Genomic DNA, 19,692 nt, shown 5'->3' with positions numbered 1-19,692 from the left:
ATGTGACCAAAATTAATTGTCTGAAAAGGGAGGATTTAGAGCCTTTTTGATGCAATACCACTTGTGTTAGTAGCTTAATAAGTTATACATCTAAGTTAAATGGCCAAGAGTGCTGCACAGATAGCAGGTATAACTTGAACTGTCTAACTTAGATGGTCCAAGTTATATGTTGAGGTTTAATGGCAGTTTGTAAAACTAGTTTCATTGAGAATAGTGTAATTTGAAAATCTCATAGTTTGAAATTGTCTGAGGCTTGGCCTGACAGTGTTTAAAATGGAAGTGTGGCCAATGTAATTCCTCCAGCCACATCCAAAATAGTGAAAAATGCATAAAATCTTTTTTTTAAATCTAGTACTCATTTGTCTTCTTGTAATATTCAGAAGTTAAGATCTGTTTTATCCACAGCCAAGTCTCCAGGTTTCATTTAAGCAGTAGATGATTATGAAGAGTGGAGGGTAGCCTAATACTGCAGTTCCCTAAGAACCAAGGGAGCCAGGTTCGAGTCCCACTACACAGCTTATTGACTGGGCAAGTCTCTGAACCCTCTTTTGCCCAGGTGAAAATAAGTACCTGTATAAAACATGTAAACCGATTTGATTGTAACCACAGAAAGGTGGATGGACCGTGCAGGTCTTTTTCTGCCGTCAACTACTATGTTACTATATCAAATCCCATCCCATTTACCTTTTCCTTTCTCTTTATATATGGCCTCTAAAGATGTAGCATATAATAGTAAGTAAGTCTAAGAAAGTGTTGCTTAAATTTAGAAAGAATGTCTTTTGTTGGGGGAAGATCCAATTTGCCCTTGTGTCACTTCCATATCCACCTCAGAGGATTGTACCTGTGTGGCTTCTTGCAGCGTGGTATCACTGAACAAATAACTTTTTTGCTACTTTCACAGACCTGTTCATGTTAAGTTGGGTACTGAGAATGCTTTTGATCCTCCTGTGTTAAAAAGTCCAGCCGCAAAAGGTGCAGCTGCGAAAGCCTCAGCCGCAAAAGGTGCAGCTGCGAAAGCCTCAGCCGCAAAAGGTCCAGCTGCGAAAGCCTCAGCCGCAAAAGGTCCAGCTGCGAAAGCCTCAACCGCAAAAGGTCCAGCTGCGAAAGCCTCAGCCGCAAAAGGTCCAGCTGCGAAAGCCTCAGCCGCAAAAGGTCCAGCTGTGAAAGCCTCAGCCGCGAAAGGTCCAGCTGCGAAAGCCTCAGCCGCGAAAGCCTCAGCCGCAAAAGGTCCAGCCGCGAAAGCCTCGGCCGCAAAAGGTCCAGCTGCGAAAGCCTCAGCTGTGAAAGATCCAGCTGCGAAAGCCTCAGCTGTGAAAGATCCAGCTGTGAAAGATCCAGGTGCGAAAGATCCAGCCGTGAACGATCCAGCCGTGAAAGATCCAGCCGTAAAAGGTCCAGCCGCAAAAGAACCAACTGCAAAAGTCTCATCTGTGAAATCCAAACTTAAACAGCCAAAATTAAAGGCTGAGCCACCACCAAAGAAAAGGAAAAAATGGAAAGAAGAGTATTCATGTTGCAATTCTGATTCATCTCCTGAAGCACAAACAGATGACGATGGTGAGTGTTTATATGGGGCAGGCAGCTTGTCTGTGGTCCCTTTTTGCTAGACACGAGTCACCCTTTTAGCTGTCTATTAGCATTCATATATAAAAGTGAGAACCATTCCAGAAGGTAGTGAGTTGGTTTGCTTTTCAGTTTTAAGTTCATTAATTTAATTCTTGGTATTTGAAGGCAAATATGCATCATAATTAGCATTTTGTATTGTTTTTGAGTCACAGTTGTGTTTACAAATTCTTATATCCTTTATACTAGCCTTTGGTTCCTGCTCATTGAAAGTGAATTAAGAAATCTTGAGAAGTTCTGGTCTTAAGCTAATTATATTGAAAATTGATAAGGATTGTTTCAGAAGCTAACATCTTTTGCATTTTATTATACTAACTTCAGTCAGTTGCTACTGAATCATTGAGGTGTTTTAATCCCCAAACTTACTTTCCTCCATGTACAAGTCCTTGCTGTCCCTCTCTGCTATGTCTTCGTGGAGTATGGACCCACTTAAAGGACTTAGGAGCTTGCGAATGTGCAATATGCAGGAAGTAGTAATGTTCCTAACAACCCAGAAATGTAAGGCTCTGTAATACAGCACAGTTCATCCTTAGTCATGTCTAGGGATGAGCAGGTTTGAAATACAGTGTTAATCTTTTGCCTAATTTAATACATAGTGTAAAATCTATTTCATTCTAACCGCATTAGCATGATGCAAAAGAAAATCAAATTAAAGACAGGAAAAAGAAAATTGTGCTTTTATATACGTCTCTGGTGAGTTCTCATTTAGAGTATGGTGTACAATTCTGAAGGCTGCATTTTCCAAAAGATATACATAGGATGGAGTTGGTTCAGAGGATGACTTCTAATATAGTCAGTGGTCTTTATCTTAAACCATATGGAGACACTTAAAGATCTCAGTGTTGAAGAAAGGTGGGAGAGGAAAGATATGATAGAGACTGTTAAATATCCCTGTAGAATAAATGCATGGGAGGTGATCCTCTTTCAGTTGAAAGGAAACTCTGGAATGAGAGGGCATATATTGAAGGTAAAAGGGGTCAGACTCAGGAATAATGTAAAGAAATACTTCTTCACAGAAAAGGGTGGTGGATGTGTGGATTGGCCTCCCAGTGAAGGAGGTGGTGAAGACACAGACTCTGACTTCAAGAAAGCATTGGACAAGTACATAGGATCTCTGCTGGGGAGGAAGTTTGCACCATCTTGGATCTTGCAGATCGCCTGCCTTCTTGTTTCTTGGGAGATAGTATGGATGGGCAGACTGGATAGATATTTTGCTTTTATCTGTATCATTTTCTCTGTTTCTGTGTATCTGACAAGTAGTAATCATAGCAGTCTAAACATGTTCTGCTAAGTCTTTTAAATGCTTGCAACAACTCTCTGCCACTTATCTTCATGAAGAGTGTGGCAAATTGCATTGGAAATACTACTTTTGGCTTGTTGGTGTTAACTCTGATTTGACCTTCCCATCTAGTACCATTCTTTCTTCTAAACATCAGGATTCCTTGAGCATTTACAGAGAAGCAGCCTAAGGAATCTTAAAAATGTAAAGGCCTGGGAAAATTCTGGACCCCCCCCCCCCCCACCCCACACACACACACACACACACACAATTTTACAAGTCAAACTTCTTTGGTATAAATACTTGAGTGTACTTTTGAGATGTGATGTGTTCAGTTTTAATATTTGTTCTTTGAGAAGCAGCAGAGAGTTTCCACTTGAGGGTGTCAGTGGTGGTTTTGATCACTGTACACTCGATCATCAAAGTTTTAACCATTTTATCCCAACCCCTTGCTTTATTTTCACATGCTCCATATAAAACAGCAGCTATTAGTAACCACTCTAACAGCAAAACAGGAGAAAAGCCAAACCACTATAGAGGAGAGTACCATCAAAATAAAAATGAAAGCCAGTCCACCTCTACTCCCATCCCCATCACCTCACCCCTCCCCTTCTAGGAAGCCTCCAGTAAGAAAATAAGTTAGCCATACTGAGAGAGAGAGCTCTATTTCTTCTGACTCTTCCTTTCCCACTGAAAAGTGTTTCCTTCAACATCCCACCCAACAAAAACATTCCAATCCCCAACAGCCCAATTACCTCTCTTCCCCCTGGTGAGAATCTAAATTAACAGAACAGAACTGGGGAAAACCAGATCTCTATTGCAAGCCTTACAAATGCAAGGTACTAACAGCACTTGAGGAGAGAGAGAGTGCACAAAAGGTTCCCAGACTGACCAAAACCATTTCCCACGTTGTGTTGTGAAACAAGCAGACCGGGCCACCTAAAGGGTCTATCCCCAGCACAGCTCAGGTCTGCCTGCACCTGCCGCTCGTGCTTTACACTAGCACCCTCCTCCCATTGACTGGGTCACAACTGCCTCTGGACGAGTCTCCTGATCTCAAATTATACCCTGTGATTTCTAGGTTACTGAAACCACACTCCCAGTGGTCCCACAGTTCCCAGAAAGCACTCAGACCCAACACACAAACCACCAGGATTCTTTATCAGTCCAGACAGGCAGAACAAACAAATAAATGTGTTTATTCTCAGAACTTGAAACAGTGGACAAAAAATGTGCAATTAGCAAACAGTAACAAGTAACTGAAAAATGGATCAATTAGAAAACTAAACATTTGCATAGTTCCTAGAAAGTACCTGGGGAGATCAGGACATATATTGCTGTTTACCAGTTATCAAATATAACTGTTTTTCTATAGGGCTTCAGCAAAGAGCTCTCTCTTCTCCTGGGCTAAAACTGAACTCAAACCAATAAAATCCAAATGAGATGAGCTCCTGGGCCAATCAGAGCCCAGTCAACAAGATTTCAAATATATATTTCTTCTTGCTTCCTGTTTGTGTCAACCTAAAGAAAAAAAACCACTCAGTTCTCTGTAACAGCTTTATAGCAAAGAAACACCATGAGCTGGCCAAATAGGAGAAATACACTTCAGAACACAGTGCAGGAAAATATCCAGTACATTTTACAGTCTTAAAACACACTGTTTCTTTACACCTCCCAATGGCACAAAGTCAGTGTTAGGCAACTGATGCCAGTAGCCAAGTGAAACCTGCCAGGTAGTCCGCATAGATTTGAGTAAGACGTTATTCCGCAAAGACAGGGATAATGATGTCCCTGGCACATGCAAAAGATAGTGGGGGTGGAAATGGGGAAAAAGTGCCCTATCCATAACCCAAGGAGTATAATCAGCGGACTCCGATACCCAGTCGCATAGGTGCGTAAGAAGATGTGCCACATTATACTGATGCATGTTTGGAACCCCCAAACCCCCCACCCATCCATGCATATCTTCGGTTTCCACACATTCCAAATGAATCTACTCGCCGCTTGACTCAAAGCCCTAAGATCTCATTTCAGAACCCAGAGGGGGAGCGGTTGAAAAACATACAATGAGCGGGGAAACACAGACATGCAATATAAACTGATCCGCCCATTGAGAGACAGAAGCAAAGTATGCTAAATACGCCAACTACTGCTTAGTAGAACACAAAAAAGTCTTTAGAATATAATTCCTTGGGGTCAGCGGTAACTGAATACCCAGGTATGTAAACTGCTTCATGGTCCATAAAAAGGGAAAATGACCCTCCCAGTCTCGTTGAATTGTCGGGGTGCTTGGCAGTGCTTCTGACTTATCCATGTTTAGCCAGAACCCTGAAAACTCCCCATACTCCCGAAAGTTCTCTAACAATGTCGGGAGAAGCGCTGAGGGAGAGTAAGGGGCTCATTTTCAAAGCACTTAGTGCTTTGAAAATGTGCCTCTAAGTGTACTAAAAGATCATCAGCACATGCCGAAATCTTGAAGCTTTCCTGTCCCACCCGTACTCCCTTGATTTCCTGATTAGTCAAAATCTCATTTAAGGGATCAAGGGTTAAGACAAACAACAATGGAGACAATGGGCACCCCTGCCTCATACCTCTACTGATAGAGAAAGGTACAGAGGTGGATCCATTAACCAGTATTGATGCTTGCGTTTCATGATAGAATTAAGTACATAAGTACATTAGTATTGCCATACTGGGACAGACCAAAGGTCCATCAAGCCCAGCATCCTGTTTTCAACAGTGGCCAATCCAGGTCACAAATATCCGGCAAGATCCCAAAAATGTACAAAACATTTTATACGCTTATCCCAGAAATAGTGGATTTTCCCCAAGTCCATTTAATAATGGTCTATGGACTTTTCCTTTAGGAAGCCGGCCAAACATTTTTTAAACTCCGCTAAGCTAACCACCTTTACCACATTCTCTGGCAACGAATTCCAGAGTTTAATTACATGTTGAGTGAAGAAAATTTTTCTCTGATTCATTTTAGATTTACTACATTGTAGCTTCATCGCCTGCCCCCCAGTCCTAGTATTTTTGGAATCCGTGAACAGACGCTTCACATCTACCCGTTCAACTCCACTCATTATTTTATAGACCTCTATCATATCTCCCCTCAGCCGCCTTTTCTCCAAGCTGAAGAGCCCTAGCCGCTTTAGCCTTTCCTATAGGGAAGTCGTCCCATCCCCTTTATCATTTTTGTCGTCGTCCTCTGCACCTTTTCTAATTCCACTATATCTTTTTTTGAGATGCGGCGACCAGAAATTAACACAATATTCGAGGTGCAGTCGCACCATGGAGCAATACAAAGGCATTATAATGTCCTCATTTTTGTTTTCCATTCCTTTCCTAATAACACCTAACATTGTATTTGCTTTCCTAGCCGCAACAGCACACTGAGCAGAAGATTTCAACGTATCATCAACGACGACACCTAGATCCCTTTCTTGGTCTGTGACTCCTAACGTGGAACCTTGCATGACGTAGCTATAATTCGTGTTCTTCTTTCCCACATGCATCACTTTGCACTTGCTCACATTAAACGTCATCTGCCAGTTAGACACCCAGTCTCCCAGTTTCATAAGGTCCTCTTGTAATTTTTCACAATCCTCCCGCTATTTAACAACTTTGAATAACTTTGTGTCATCAGCAAATTTAATTATCTCACTAGTTACTCCCATCTCTAGGTCATTTATAAATTACTACTACTATTTAGCATTTCTATAGCGCTACAAGGCATACGCAGCGCTGCAGCGGTTAAAAAGCAGCGGTCCCAGAACAGACGCCTGGGGAACCCCACTAACTACCCTTCTCCATTGAGAATACTGACCATTTAACCCTACTGTCTGTTTTCTATCTTTTAACCAGTTTTAATCCACAATAGAACACTACCTCCTATCCCATGACTCTCCAATTTCCTCTGGAGTCTTTCATGAGATACTTTGTGAAATGCCTTCTGAAAATCCAGATACACAATTTCAACTGGCTAACCTTTATCCACATGTTCACCCCGTCAACGAAATGTAGTAGATTGGTGAGGCAAGATTTCCCTTCACTAAATCTATGTTGACTTTGTATCATTAATCCATGCTTTTGAATATGCTGTGTAATTTTGTTCTTTATAATAATCTCTACCATTTTGCCCGGCACCGACGTCAGACTCGCCAGTCTATAATTTCCCAGATCTCCTCTGGAACCTTTTTTAAAAATTGATGTTACATTGGCCACCCTCCAATCTTCTGGTACCATGCTTGATTTTACGGATAAATTACATATTACTAACAATAGCTCCACATGTTTATTTTTCAGTTCTATCAGTACTCTGGGATGAATACCATCTGGTCCAGGAGATTTGCTACTCTTCAGTTTGTATAACTGCCCCATTACATCCTCCAGGTTTATAGAGAATTCATTCAGTTTCTCCGACTCGTCAGCTTCAAATACCATTTCTGGCACCAGTATCTCACCCAAATCTTCCTCAATGAAGATTGAAACAAAGAATTCATTTAATTTCTTCGCTGTGGCATTGTCTTTTCCCTGATCGCCCCTTTTACTCCTTGGTCATCTAGCGGTTCAACTGATTCTTTTGCCGGCTTTCTGCTTTTAATATACCTAAAAAAAAACATTTACTATGTGTTTTTGCCTCCAACGCATCGAAGAAACTACCTTGAATGCCATATCTCTCTAAGACTTTGAACATAAAAGGCCATGCCACTCTATCAAAGGCTTTTTCTATGTCAAGGCTAATAAGAAGCTATGGTTCAGAGCGTGCTTGAACTGCTTCCAAAGATGCCAAGATCTATCTGATACTTTTCACTGCGTGGTGATTACGCACAAATCCAGCCTGAGGAAAAGCAATGAGAAATGGAAGCTTTCCAACACCTTGGCCAACAGTTTGGCCTCAAAGCAGCTGGGTTGGTGAGCAAACACTCTAAACCCAATCCGCTCTTCTCGCCTCGTAAGAGCTCTGAGGACAAAGATGGCACTGGTCCTGTGCTCAGTCGCCATGCAGCTACAAGAAATCTTATGCTTACAGAAAGTATGATGGCGATAAAGGATCTGAAAGATGAAGTTAGTCAATTTAACTCAAAATTTACACATTTGGATAATTGTATTACAGAAGTGGAATTGAAAGTCGGTGATCTTGAAGATGAAATTACTCAAAACCGTAAGCTCCATAAAGTTCCGGCAACAGAAATAGATGATGACTGTTGGGCGACCCTGAGGGTGCCAAAGCGGATAATATTATGGGATTTGTGGAAGAGTTTATCCCCAAACTACTTAAGTTACAATTTAATCGTCCATTCGAATTAGAGTGCATTGGGTGCTGGTTCAAAAGCCTGCCATTTTGAAATATCCAAGACCAATTATACTAGCACTGTGTTATCCACAAGTAGCTGCAATTTTGCAAGCAGCCAATGTCAGCAACAACTGATATGGCAGGGTAATAAAATTACCGTAACTGGCGATTTCACCAAAAATACTGTGGAAAAGCGAAAGAAATTTTTAGCATTACATGCAAGACTGAAGGCACTCAATGCAAAATTTGGTCTTTTTCACCAGCCACTGTGAAAGTGACATATTGTATTGAAATAATACAAGATCCTTTACTGATCCAATTACACTGGAGAAATTTCGGGATGAACAAGAAAACACGGGCATGGCAGCTACATGAATGAACTCGTATTTCTAGTTACCTGGTTATACACTGCATACTATATATTAATGGGGGGGGGGGGGGGGTTGTGTTGCTTTTCTCCTTCCATTCTTCCCTCGATTGCCCGATTTTCCTCTGAGAATTTGTGTATGGTTAAAATTGTTTTGTTCTGGTCCATTATAACCAAGGAGCTAAAATACTTTATATATACCCATGCAGATTTGAAATCCTGCTGTACTACTGTACGTGCAATCAAATCAAACTTTCTTTGGGGCTACTCATACAAATATTTACTATTTTCAGATTTCCTGTTGGTGTTGCATTATCTCCACTGTAATACTCTATAATGTCTTCGTCTCTTAACTTTTTATCTTACAACATTAAAGGTATATCACATCTGTCTCAAAAAATTTAAACCTTCTATAGTTTTCTTGCAAGAGACTTGCTTATCAGCTTCTGAAGCTCAGAAATTGAAGCAAGATTGGGTAAAATAATGCTTTTATTCTTCTGCAGCGGGTAAAAAAAACGGAGTAGTTACTATATTGGCTAAATCATTTCAATACTCAATAGTAGTAGCAGTGAAAGACACCGGTGCCCCTGTATATGTTGCAAAGATCATTATAATACATCTACAATGTCCAGGGTACAGCATTTAAGAAAAATAGACACTCTGTAATCACTCACAACCCCCCCCCCCCCCCCCCCCCCACACACACACACACACACTTTTTTACCCGTTTCTCTGCTTTTCTTCCTCAAAGAAGAGCCTATAGGCATGCTTCAAAACAAGAAGAGAAACGGGCATGCTCCACAATGAAAATGAAATGTATCCCAGCACTCATACAAACTTTCATACTAATGGGTACACAGTCAAATAATAGATAAAAGCGTACTGTAGTTCAAGCAAAGCATTTTAGTCCACAACAGCTCCAAACCAGTAAGCTATATGCGAACTTGGCACTAATTACAGAATCATTTTCTACCAGATCCAAGTCTTTCCAGCTTGTCATGTGGCAAGGTTAGCACCTTGCCCTCATGATGCACCTGAAGGCGATCAGGATACAGGAGCGCAAACCAAACCCTCCGATTCACAAGTTGTGTGCACAATGGGGCGAAACTCTGTCGTCGAGTGGCCACTTTGGACGAGTAATCCTGAAAGCAGAGTACTTTATGATTGTTGTATGTTAATGACTTGCCACTGCGAAGCCCCTGCAAAACGGCTACTTTGTGGGCATGATTGAGGACCTTAAAGATGACAGCTCTAGGTCTGGGATCAGTTGTTTGGCGCTGGCCTATTCTATGTGCCCTCTGGATTTGAAGCAGCCCGTGATGAGTCACCAACTGAAGATCCCTAGGAAACCAGACCTTCAAAAACCCAATTAGCTCCCAGTCCTCCACCGATTCCAGAAGCCAGACCAGGCGCAGGTTATACACTGAGATTTGTTTTCCAGATCCTCCAGTTTGTCTTAATATAATATTACTGTCTTTTGAAGTTGAGCAATAAAAGTCCTCAGGTTTTTGCACACAATCCTCAAGATCACTCCTCCGCTGTTGGTGCTGTACTGTCAAGGTTGATGGCGTCCAATTGCCCCTGTAGTCTCTCCAGCTTGGCATCTATAGGAAACAACCACTTATCCAGCAAAGGTTCCATAGCTGCAGTAACTTTGGCTGCCACCTCTGTGATCCATGCAAAGCTGAGACTGGAAGCAGTCATTTCCTGGGCAGTTACAATCACCGCTTTCCGCTATCCTTTTGCCGCCATAAGCCCCTGGATCGTCCAAATAACACCATCACTGTGTGGAAGTCCGCTACAGCAGATAAATAAAAATTTCAATGGGTTAGCGTGGAGAGACCAGGAGAGCTCAGCTCCTGCGTCCTCTCCTGACCACGGCATTGCGTGACTCCTTCTGGTTGTCTGTTTTTTAAAATATTCCTTGAGGCTTACTGGTTACTAAGTATGCCCTTGATGCCTCTGTTTTTATTGATTAATTTTCAATAAATGTGTGTGCATCCTACTAACTTTTGTGCTGCTTTTGCAGTGCTTTGGTCTCTTTCTGTTTATGGCCCATCTACACAGTCCCATTCTCTCCCATTTCCTAAAAAAAAAAAAACACTGAAACCCAAACCCTGTGGAAAGTGAGTTTATCACCTATTGGAGTATGTTTAGACAACTGAAAGTCTGGGTTTTTACCCAGTGTGTCCCAACTCTACAAAGTACACCAGTAGCAGGGCTAGTTAGTAGCAGGGCTAGTTGTCTCTGCAAATGTTTGAAGCGTAGTTGGTAGCCACATGAGAGAGGACAAGGCAGTGGTGCCCATCATATGCTGTTTTAATATGAAGCCACACAGTTCAGTGGCAGCTTTTGCCTGTGCTGCTTTGTAATACACACTCAGGTTAAGGACCCCCCCCCCCCCCCCCCCCCCCCTTTTCACCCACTCCTGATTTCTGTAACCTGTATGGCACCCATTTAAGATAGTCAAGGGTTCTTACTATTCCAAATAAATTTAAAATGAGAACTCTGCAGCACTAGTAAACATGTTCTATGAAGCCCCACTGGAAGAACTTGAAACAAGTAGAGAAGCCTAGGCAAAACATTCATCATAATGGCCACTATTCTACCAAACCAAGACAGGGGTAATAAGTTCCAGTGCTCAAGATCAGTTTGAATTGCTTTATGAAGTTGTGGGTAATTCATAGCAAACAGATCCTTATGTGTCGTTAATGACTCCTAAGTACTTGATGACCCCACCCACCCATCTAAAAGGAAAAGATCATCACAGAGTGGCTTCTAAGTTCCCCCAAACTGAGATTATACCCCTCAGTTTGTCATATTAACTTTAAATCCAGACACCAGGGAACAGTTTCCTGAAGAACATTAGGTAAGGTGATAAGGGGGCAGAGGGAGAATCGGCAGCACAGTGCCAGTGAATAAAGCATCCTTATAATCCCTAGCACCCCCCCCCCCCCCCCCGCCAACTCAATCCACTTGATGTCTGGGTTAGCTGAAATAGCCACTGCAAAGGGCTCTATCACCAAAGCAAATAAGAGGACAACCTTAACACATACCTTCCTCTAAGGAAAACATGGGGGAGTTGCCACCATGAAACCCAATTCCTAAAAATGCTAACCTAACCTCAATAACACGGTTCATGAAGTGCCAATGCACCCTATCAAACACTTGATACCTAACAAGCAAGCTCAAGCTGCCTAAATCTAATTACATGCCTGATATTACCTGAGGCCTGGTGCTGGGCAGCAAGTCCCATCTGATCAGGATAGATCAAATTTGGGAGCATCCTTGCCAACTATGCCACCAAGGACTTTTGCCAAGATTTTAACATTAACATCTAAGACCGATGGAGGATAGGTCTGACAATCAGACCTATCCTTCTCTTTTGGAACTACTGAGATCCAAGCTTCCATCATAGTAGCCAGAAAAACTTCACCAGACCATGCCGCATTAAGAATACCAGCTGAAAGAGGAGCCAGCTCCACCCCAAAAGACTTACAGAATTCACATGAAAAGCTAAATAACCCTGATGCCCTCTGAATGGGGGTGAAGACAGGTATTATAACTGAGGCTAAGTATGTGCCTGGAGTGGAAGAATAGCCTAATGGTTAGGGCAGCGGTCTGAGATCCTGGGGAACTGGGGTCAGTTTCCACTGCAGCTCCTTGTGTAACCCTCCAGCCCACTAGGGACAGAGAAAATACCTTAATATAATATGTACCGCACTGCATATGTCTAGTAGTATTATACAGTGGTGGAAATAAGTATTTGATCCCTTGCTGATTTTGTAAGTTTGCCCACTGACAAAGACATGAGCAGCCCATAATTGAAGGGTAGGTTATTGGTAACAGTGAGAGATAGCACATCACAAATTAAATCCGGAAAATCACATTGTGGAAAGTATATGAATTTATTTGCATTCTGCAGAGGGAAATAAGTATTTAATCCCTCTGGCAAACAAGACCTAATACTTGGTGGCAAAACCCTTGTTGGCAAGCACAGCAGTCAGACGTCTTCTGTAGTTGATGATGAGGTTTGCACACATGTCAGGAGGAATTTTGGTCCACTCCTCTTTGCAGATCATCTCTAAATCATTAAGAGTTCTGGGCTGTCGCTTGGCAACTCGCAGCTTCAGCTCCCTCCATAAGTTTTCAATGGGATTAAGGTCTGGTGACTGGCTAGGCCACTCCATGACCCTAATGTGCTTCTTCCTGAGCCACTCCTTTGTTGCCTTGGCTGTATGTTTTGGGTCATTGTCGTGCTGGAAGACCCAGCCACGACCCATTTTTAAGGCCCTGGCGGAGGGAAGGAGGTTGTCACTCAGAATTGTACGGTACATGGCCCCATCCATTCTCCCATTGATGCGGTGAAGTAGTCCTGTGCCCTTAGCAGAGAAACACCCCCAAAACATAACATTTCCACCTCCATGCTTGACAGTGGGGACGGTGTTCTTTGGGTCATAGGCAGCATTTCTCTTCCTCCAAACACGGCGAGTTGAGTTCATGCCAAAGAGCTCAATTTTTGTCTCATCTGACCACAGCACCTTCTCCCAATCACTCTCGGCATCATCCAGGTGTTGACTGGCAAACTTCAGACGGGCCGTCACATGTGCCTTCCGGAGCAGGGGGACCTTGCGGGCACTGCAGGATTGCAATCCGTTATGTCGTAATGTGTTACCAATGGTTTTCGTGGTGACAGTGGTCCCAGCTGCCTTGAGATCATTGACAAGTTCCCCCCTTGTAGTTGTAGGCTGATTTCTAACCTTCCTCATGATCAAGGATACCCCACGAGGTGAGATTTTGCGTGGAGCCCCAGATCTTTGTCGATTGACAGTCATTTTGTACTTCTTCCATTTTCTTACTATGGCACCAACAGTTGTCTCCTTCTCGCCCAGCGTCTTACTGATGGTTTTGTAGCCCATTCCAGCCTTGTGCAGGTGTATGATCTTGTCCCTGACATCCTTAGACAGCTCCTTGCTCTTGGCCATTTTGTAGAGGTTAGAGTCTGACTGATTCACTGAGTCTGTGGACAGGTGTCTTTCATACAGGTGACCATTGCCGACAGCTGTCTGTCATGCAGGTAACGAGTTGATTTGGAGCATCTACCTGATCTGTAGGGGCCAGATCTCTTACTGGTTGGTGGGGGATCAAATACTTATTTCCCTCTGCAGAATGCAAATAAATTCATATACTTTCCACAATGTGATTTTCCGGATTTAATTTGTGATGTGCTATCTCTCACTGTTACCAATAACCTACCCTTCAATTATGGGCTGCTCATGTCTTTGTCAGTGGGCAAACTTACAAAATCAGCAAGGGATCAAATACTTATTTCCACCACTGTAGATATGATTAGTAGTAGACATCCTTTAATTTGCGAATCACAGGTATAGAGAGCTTTGTAGTATGCTATGAACCATTCTCCTATGTGAGGTGAGATATTACACATCCTTAACTTTAGCCATCATCCTGTCAAGCCTGCAGCTTACATAACCAAAATGCCAAGAGCCTCAAAGTACATTAACATTATGTAGGCACAGTAGAACTCAAATGAATAGTTAAGCTCTGGAACTTGTTGCCGGAGAGTGTGGAAACACCAGTTAGCATATCTGGGTTTAAAAAAAGGTTTGGACAAGTTCATGGAGGAAAAGTCCATAGTCTGCTATTGAGATAGATATGGGGAATCCACTGCTTGTCTGTCCCTGGGATCAGTAGCACAAATGTTGCTACTATTTAGGATTCTGTCAGGTATTTATGACCTGGATTGGCCGCTGTAAGAAACAGGATGCTGAACTAGATGGTCCATTGGTCTGACCCAGTATGGCTATTCTTAAGCTCTTATAAATTCTGAGTGGATTACAGCTCAATATAGGATATTAGCAATAAACAGAAATGATAAAAAAAACCAAAATACACGTTTACGGTCTGTGCCCTGAAAATAGTAAGGGCAAATCAAGTTCAAGTATACACTTTTACGGTCTGTGCCCTGAAAATGGTAAGGGCAAATCAAGTTCAAGTATAGGTATGTAATATCACATCATACCTATGAGTTTATCTTGTTGGCCAAACTGGATGGACCATACAGGTCTTTATCTGCCATCATCTACTATGTTACATTACCGTGAGCCTGTGGGGTCACTGCTGTCTCATTCTTTACCTTCTAGTCACTCCCAATATAATCCTATTTTTTTTTAAAGCTAAGAAAAAAGCTTTCATGCTCTTACATAATTTCAGATAATCAGTTCAGTTTTAAAGTAAGAACAGTTGTTAAACCTTACTGTGAAGAAAGTGAAGTCTGATTAGTAATATGAAAACTGAAACCAGATTGGAAATAAACTGGAGCGCTTCTGTGCAAAGATTTGGAAAGTAATATCAAAATCTTAAACTTTATGCAACCAGCACTATATAACAACTGTAAGAGTTGCAGCCAAGGAAAAATGTGATCAGATCTGGAATCACTTACAATCAGTTGGGCTACAACATTTTAAATGGACTGCATTGCTTTTATAGATGATAGTGGCAGCCTCAGACTTGGCACGCCAGAGGGAGGTAGTTGTAGGGGGGGGGGGGGGGGGGGGGAATGGGCAGGCAGGTGCTGTCTTGCCCCATCCCAAACCACACATGGGAGTCCATCTGGTCAAGTACATTTCCCTCTACTGATTCCAGGGACTTAAGCCCAGATACTTGGTATTGCAGAAATGCATAATAATTGCATAACCAATTGAAAATCTCATGGCAAATCTATGCAGAATTTGCAACTTAAAGAATGAACTATTAACTAACTTCTGAAATCTGTGGCTTGATCAATAAACACAAATCTAATATACACCTAGATGGCATACCTCAGTCTTAATTGGAATGATGATATAAATCTTATATTTAAACGATTTTTATTGATGATCAAACATTTGGAACAGAATTATTAAAGGCAAACATAATCATAGTAATACATCATATGCATTTATATACATCTTAACTGTATCATCAATTTTTACCACATTTACTCCCCCTCTACCCCCCCCCCCCCCCCCCATAACCTCTGTACCGTGAAATGATGATATAAATCTTAATAGAAGAAAGCACTGAGTCATCTTGGGATTTGGAAACTATTAAAACATCAGATTTCTTTTAAATTCAGTGCCAAGCAATTGGCAGCTATCTATTTCGATATATCAGTAATAGTTTTCAACAATCAAAATCTGATCCTCCAAACTTTCTTTGGATCAAAAAAAATTGTCATTTGCATAGAAGCAAAAACTGACATTTTTTTTTTAACACAGTGCAAATGATGTGTAAATCTTTCCAGTAATAGTTCAAAGTGAGTTGTATTCAGGTACAGTAGCTATTTCCTTGTCCCTAAAGGGCTTATATAGTCTGTACCTGAGTCAATGAAGAGTTAAGTGATTTGCCCAGTCACAAGGATCATCAGAAGTATTTGAATCCTGGCTTCCCTGGTTCATAGCCGTTGTAATCAGTAGGCTGTTAATCTTCAGATAAGGCTGAACCTCGAGGAACCCCACCAACACTACCAAAATTAAATACAGTATTTCCATTTTGAAAATTCATCACATACTCTCACTTGATAACTGGTAATAAGAGAAACAAACCATGTAAGTATTGCCTGACTGATCTTGGGTTCACTGAACCATGAAAGTAAAAATGATCAGTGGTGTCAAAACTGATCAATGCATTTTCATTGCTTCTGTCTAGTATATACTGCAGTGCATCTTTTGTGGAGACCAACAATGTGTGTATACTATAAATTTTTATGAAGCCCTATCGCATAACTTAAAAAAAAAAAAAAAAAAGACTTTTCCATATCATCAAGCTGATCAATCCATAGACTGGTGGGTTGTGTCCATCTACCAGCAGGTGGAGATAGAGAGCAAACTTTTGCCTCCCTATATGTGGTCATGTGCTGCCGGAAACTCCTCAGTATGTTCTCTATCTCAGCAGGTGGTGGTCACACACAGCAGCAGCTCTGGCTAGGCCTCCAAGCCTAATTTTTAGGTTTTGTTGAGTGCCTGGGGTTGAGGGCTCTTTTGAGCAAGTGCAAACCTGGTGGTGCCAGGTCCCTCCTTTTCTCCCCCCTCCCGCTGGCTCCGTTAAAAAAAAAAAAATTTTTTGAACGTCCTTAAAGGCGTTTATTTCGACGTTTATTTAAGCGTCTATTGCAGCTACTCACTGGGACACCAGGTCGTTACAACTCGGAGCGGACAGCAGGTAATTTTTACCTTTTTATAGCGGGCAGGGGGTTCCCCGATTCTTCTCCTCGTGGCATATGGCGTCGGAGGGCGAGGGCGCAAAGGGTCGCTCCCCGGGTCGCTTGAGCGCTTCTAGAGGGGATGCGGGGGTCTTAAAGCCTGATTCGCCCTTGTTGGGTGACAGTTTCGTGACCGATGAATGTCCCGGTCCTTCCTCCGGCGTGGCGGTTTTTCCCGACATAAATGCCCATCCCCCGCTCCTCGCCTCCGCCATCTTGGCCGACCACGCGGCTCGGACGGCTTCTTCTTGGGCCGCCCTTGAGGTTGGAGACATTAATGCCATGAACGCCCTTAATTTGGGCGACGGCACAGAAGCGGCTAAAGTTAAGAGCCGTTCTTCCCGCGCGGCTCCTTCGCGGAGGTTCACGCCGGACGCCATTTTGGATGCGCAGCATGTCTCTCCCCCGCTATTGCGAGCGCCGGTTGAGGGTGCGTCTAGGGCTGTTGCCCAGGCTGCGGAAGTGCACAGTCTGGGGGGTTTCTCCCCCGAGTTTGTTTTGCTGCTGCATCAGGCCTTCCTCATGCACAACACTGCCCCTGCTCCCTCGTCTGGTAAAGAGGTTGAGGTTCCCAGAGGTAAACGCCCTCGGGTTGATTCCCAGGCCTTGGAGGAATTTGTCTCCTCCGATGTAGATGAGGGCAGCGTGTATGAGGTCTCCCAACGGTCCTTTGCGGATTCCTTGGAGGAGACGGATCCCCGCTCGGATGGAGCGGATGACCCCTCTGCAGCGCGGCTTTTTAGCCCAGAGGATTTGCCCAACCTGTTGTTACAGGCCATGGACACTTTGAAGATTTCCTCTCCGGAGGACGTCTCTCCCTCAGCCCGTTGGCTCTGCCATTATGCTGGGGACGAAGCGCCCGCCTAGAACCTTCCACGTGCATGATGCCATGCACACCTTAATTTCGGCTCAATGGGATGTCCCAGAAGCGAGCCTTAAAGTGGCTAGGGCTATGTCCCGCCTCTATCCTTTGGCTGTGAGTGAACGTGAGGCCTATCTGTGGCCTACCGTGGATTCTTTAATCACTGCGGTGACTAAGAAAACGGCGTTGCCGGTGGAAGGTGGCACGGCCCTAAAGGACGCCCAAGACAGAAGATTGGAGGCGGCCTTAAGGTCGTCCTTTGAGGCGGCTGCTTTAAGTTTGCAGGCCTCAGTTTGCGGCTCCTATGTGGCCAGGGCGTGCCTGACTATGGTGCAGCGGGCTTCCCCCTCGGATCATTCCTTGAGGGCTGATTGGCCGGCCCTGGAATCGGGCTTAGCCTATTTGGCAGACTTGCTGTATGATGTCTTGAGGGCCTCAGCGAAAGGCATGGCTCAGACAATCTGTGCGCGGCGGTGGCTTTGGCTGAAACATTGGTCTGCTGACCACGCCTCTAAATCCCGCCTGGCTAGGTTGCCTTTTAAGGCAAGCTGCTCTTTGGGGTCGAGCTGGACAAAATCGTGACCGATCTCGGCACGTCTAAGGGCAAGAAATTACCAGAGGTCAGGGCTCGGGCTAGTACTCGTCCCGGTACCTCCAGAGGACGGTTGCAGGAAGCCCGTCGGTACCGCCCGGGCAAGTCGGGTTCCTCTGCCCCCTCTTCGTTCAAGAGGAATTTCTCCCCCAAGCAGCATTCCTTTCGCAGAGACCGCCGTCCTGGAGGTGCTCCCTCCGGTCCTCCCCCAGGGTCTCGTACCCAATGACGGGGTCTTGGTCCACGCCCCAGTGCAGATTGGAGGACGGCTGTCCTCGTTTCTGGGCGAGTGGACCACAATAACTTCAGATGCGTGGGTGCTGGAAGTCATCAGAGACGGCTACAAACTAGAGTTCTGCCGACCCTTAAAAGACGGGTTTGTACTCTCTCCCTGCAAGTCTCCGGTCAAAGCTGTGGCAGTGCAGCAGACCTTGGACAATCTGATCCGCCTGGGCGCGGTCGTTCCGGTGCCAGAAAGTCAGCTTGGCAAGGGACGTTACTCCATTTACTTTGTGGTACCAAAGAAAGGAGGTTCTGTCCGGCCTATCCTCGACCTCAAAGGGGTCAATTGGGCCTTGAAAGTGCGGCACTTTCGCATGGAGACTCTCCGCTCTGTTATAGCGGCAGTGAAGGCAGGAGAGTTCCTGGCATCCTTGGACATCAAGGAAGCGTACCTGCATATTCCCATCTGGCCGCCTCATCAACGCTTTCTGCGTTTTGCAGTCCTGGGACGACACTTCCAGTTCAGAGCCCTCCCTTTCGGGTTGGCTACTGCTCCGCGGACCTTTTCCAAAGTAATGGTGGTCATCGCGGCCTTCCTACGAAAGGAAGGGGTACAAGTCCATCCTTATCTGGACGACTGGTTGATCCGAGCCCCCTCTTATGCAGAGTGCGGCAAAGCTGTGGACCGGGTAGTTGCTCTTTTGAGCTCCCTGGGATGGATCATCAACTGGGAGAAGAGCCAGCTGCGCCCGACTCAGTCCCTGGAGTACCTGGGAGTTCGATTCGACACCCAAGTGGGCAGAGTGTTCCTGCCAGACAATCGGATTGTCAAACTTCAGGCTCAGGTGGACCAGTTCCTAGTAGCCTCTCCCCTTCGGGCTTGGGACTATGTGCAGCTGTTGGGCTCTATGACGGCCACGATGGATGTTGTGCCCTAGGCCAGGGCTCATATGAGACCACTGCAACACTCTTTGCTGCAGCGCTGGACTCCGATGTCGGAGGATTATGCTGTGCGCCTTCCCTCGGACCCAGCAGTGCGCAAGGCGCTGAGCTGGTGGATGCAGACAGACAAGTTGTCTGCGGGAATGCCTCTGGTGACCCCAGAGTGGATTGTCGTCACGACGGACGCCTCGTTGTCGGGCTGGGTAGCCCACTGCTTGGGAAGGACAGCGCAGGGGCTCTGGTCTC

At 44.3% G+C, this 19,692-nt stretch overlaps 1 protein-coding gene across 9 annotated transcripts in view; it reads left to right on the top strand.

The window, feature by feature from the left end:
* LOC115468724 (glutamine and serine-rich protein 1-like) overlaps positions 1 to 19,692 on the top strand; it is a 240,834-nt gene that overhangs the window by 167,951 nt on the left and 53,191 nt on the right. For 3 of the 9 annotated variants that reach the window (XM_030200651.1, XM_030200646.1, XM_030200645.1), the window contains one exon: positions 902 to 1,557. In XM_030200651.1, the coding sequence (XP_030056511.1) occupies positions 902 to 1,557 (656 nt within the window). The remainder of the gene's footprint in view (positions 1 to 901; positions 1,558 to 19,692) is intronic. The other 6 variants (XM_030200649.1, XM_030200653.1, XM_030200652.1 and 3 more) reach the window with 6 other exon arrangements.

Source organism: Microcaecilia unicolor, chromosome 4, assembly GCF_901765095.1.
Source record: "Microcaecilia unicolor chromosome 4, aMicUni1.1, whole genome shotgun sequence".
NCBI lineage: Eukaryota > Metazoa > Chordata > Amphibia > Gymnophiona > Siphonopidae > Microcaecilia > Microcaecilia unicolor.
Note: the sequence above shows the minus strand (reverse complement) of the source record. Positions and strands in the feature narration are given on the sequence as shown.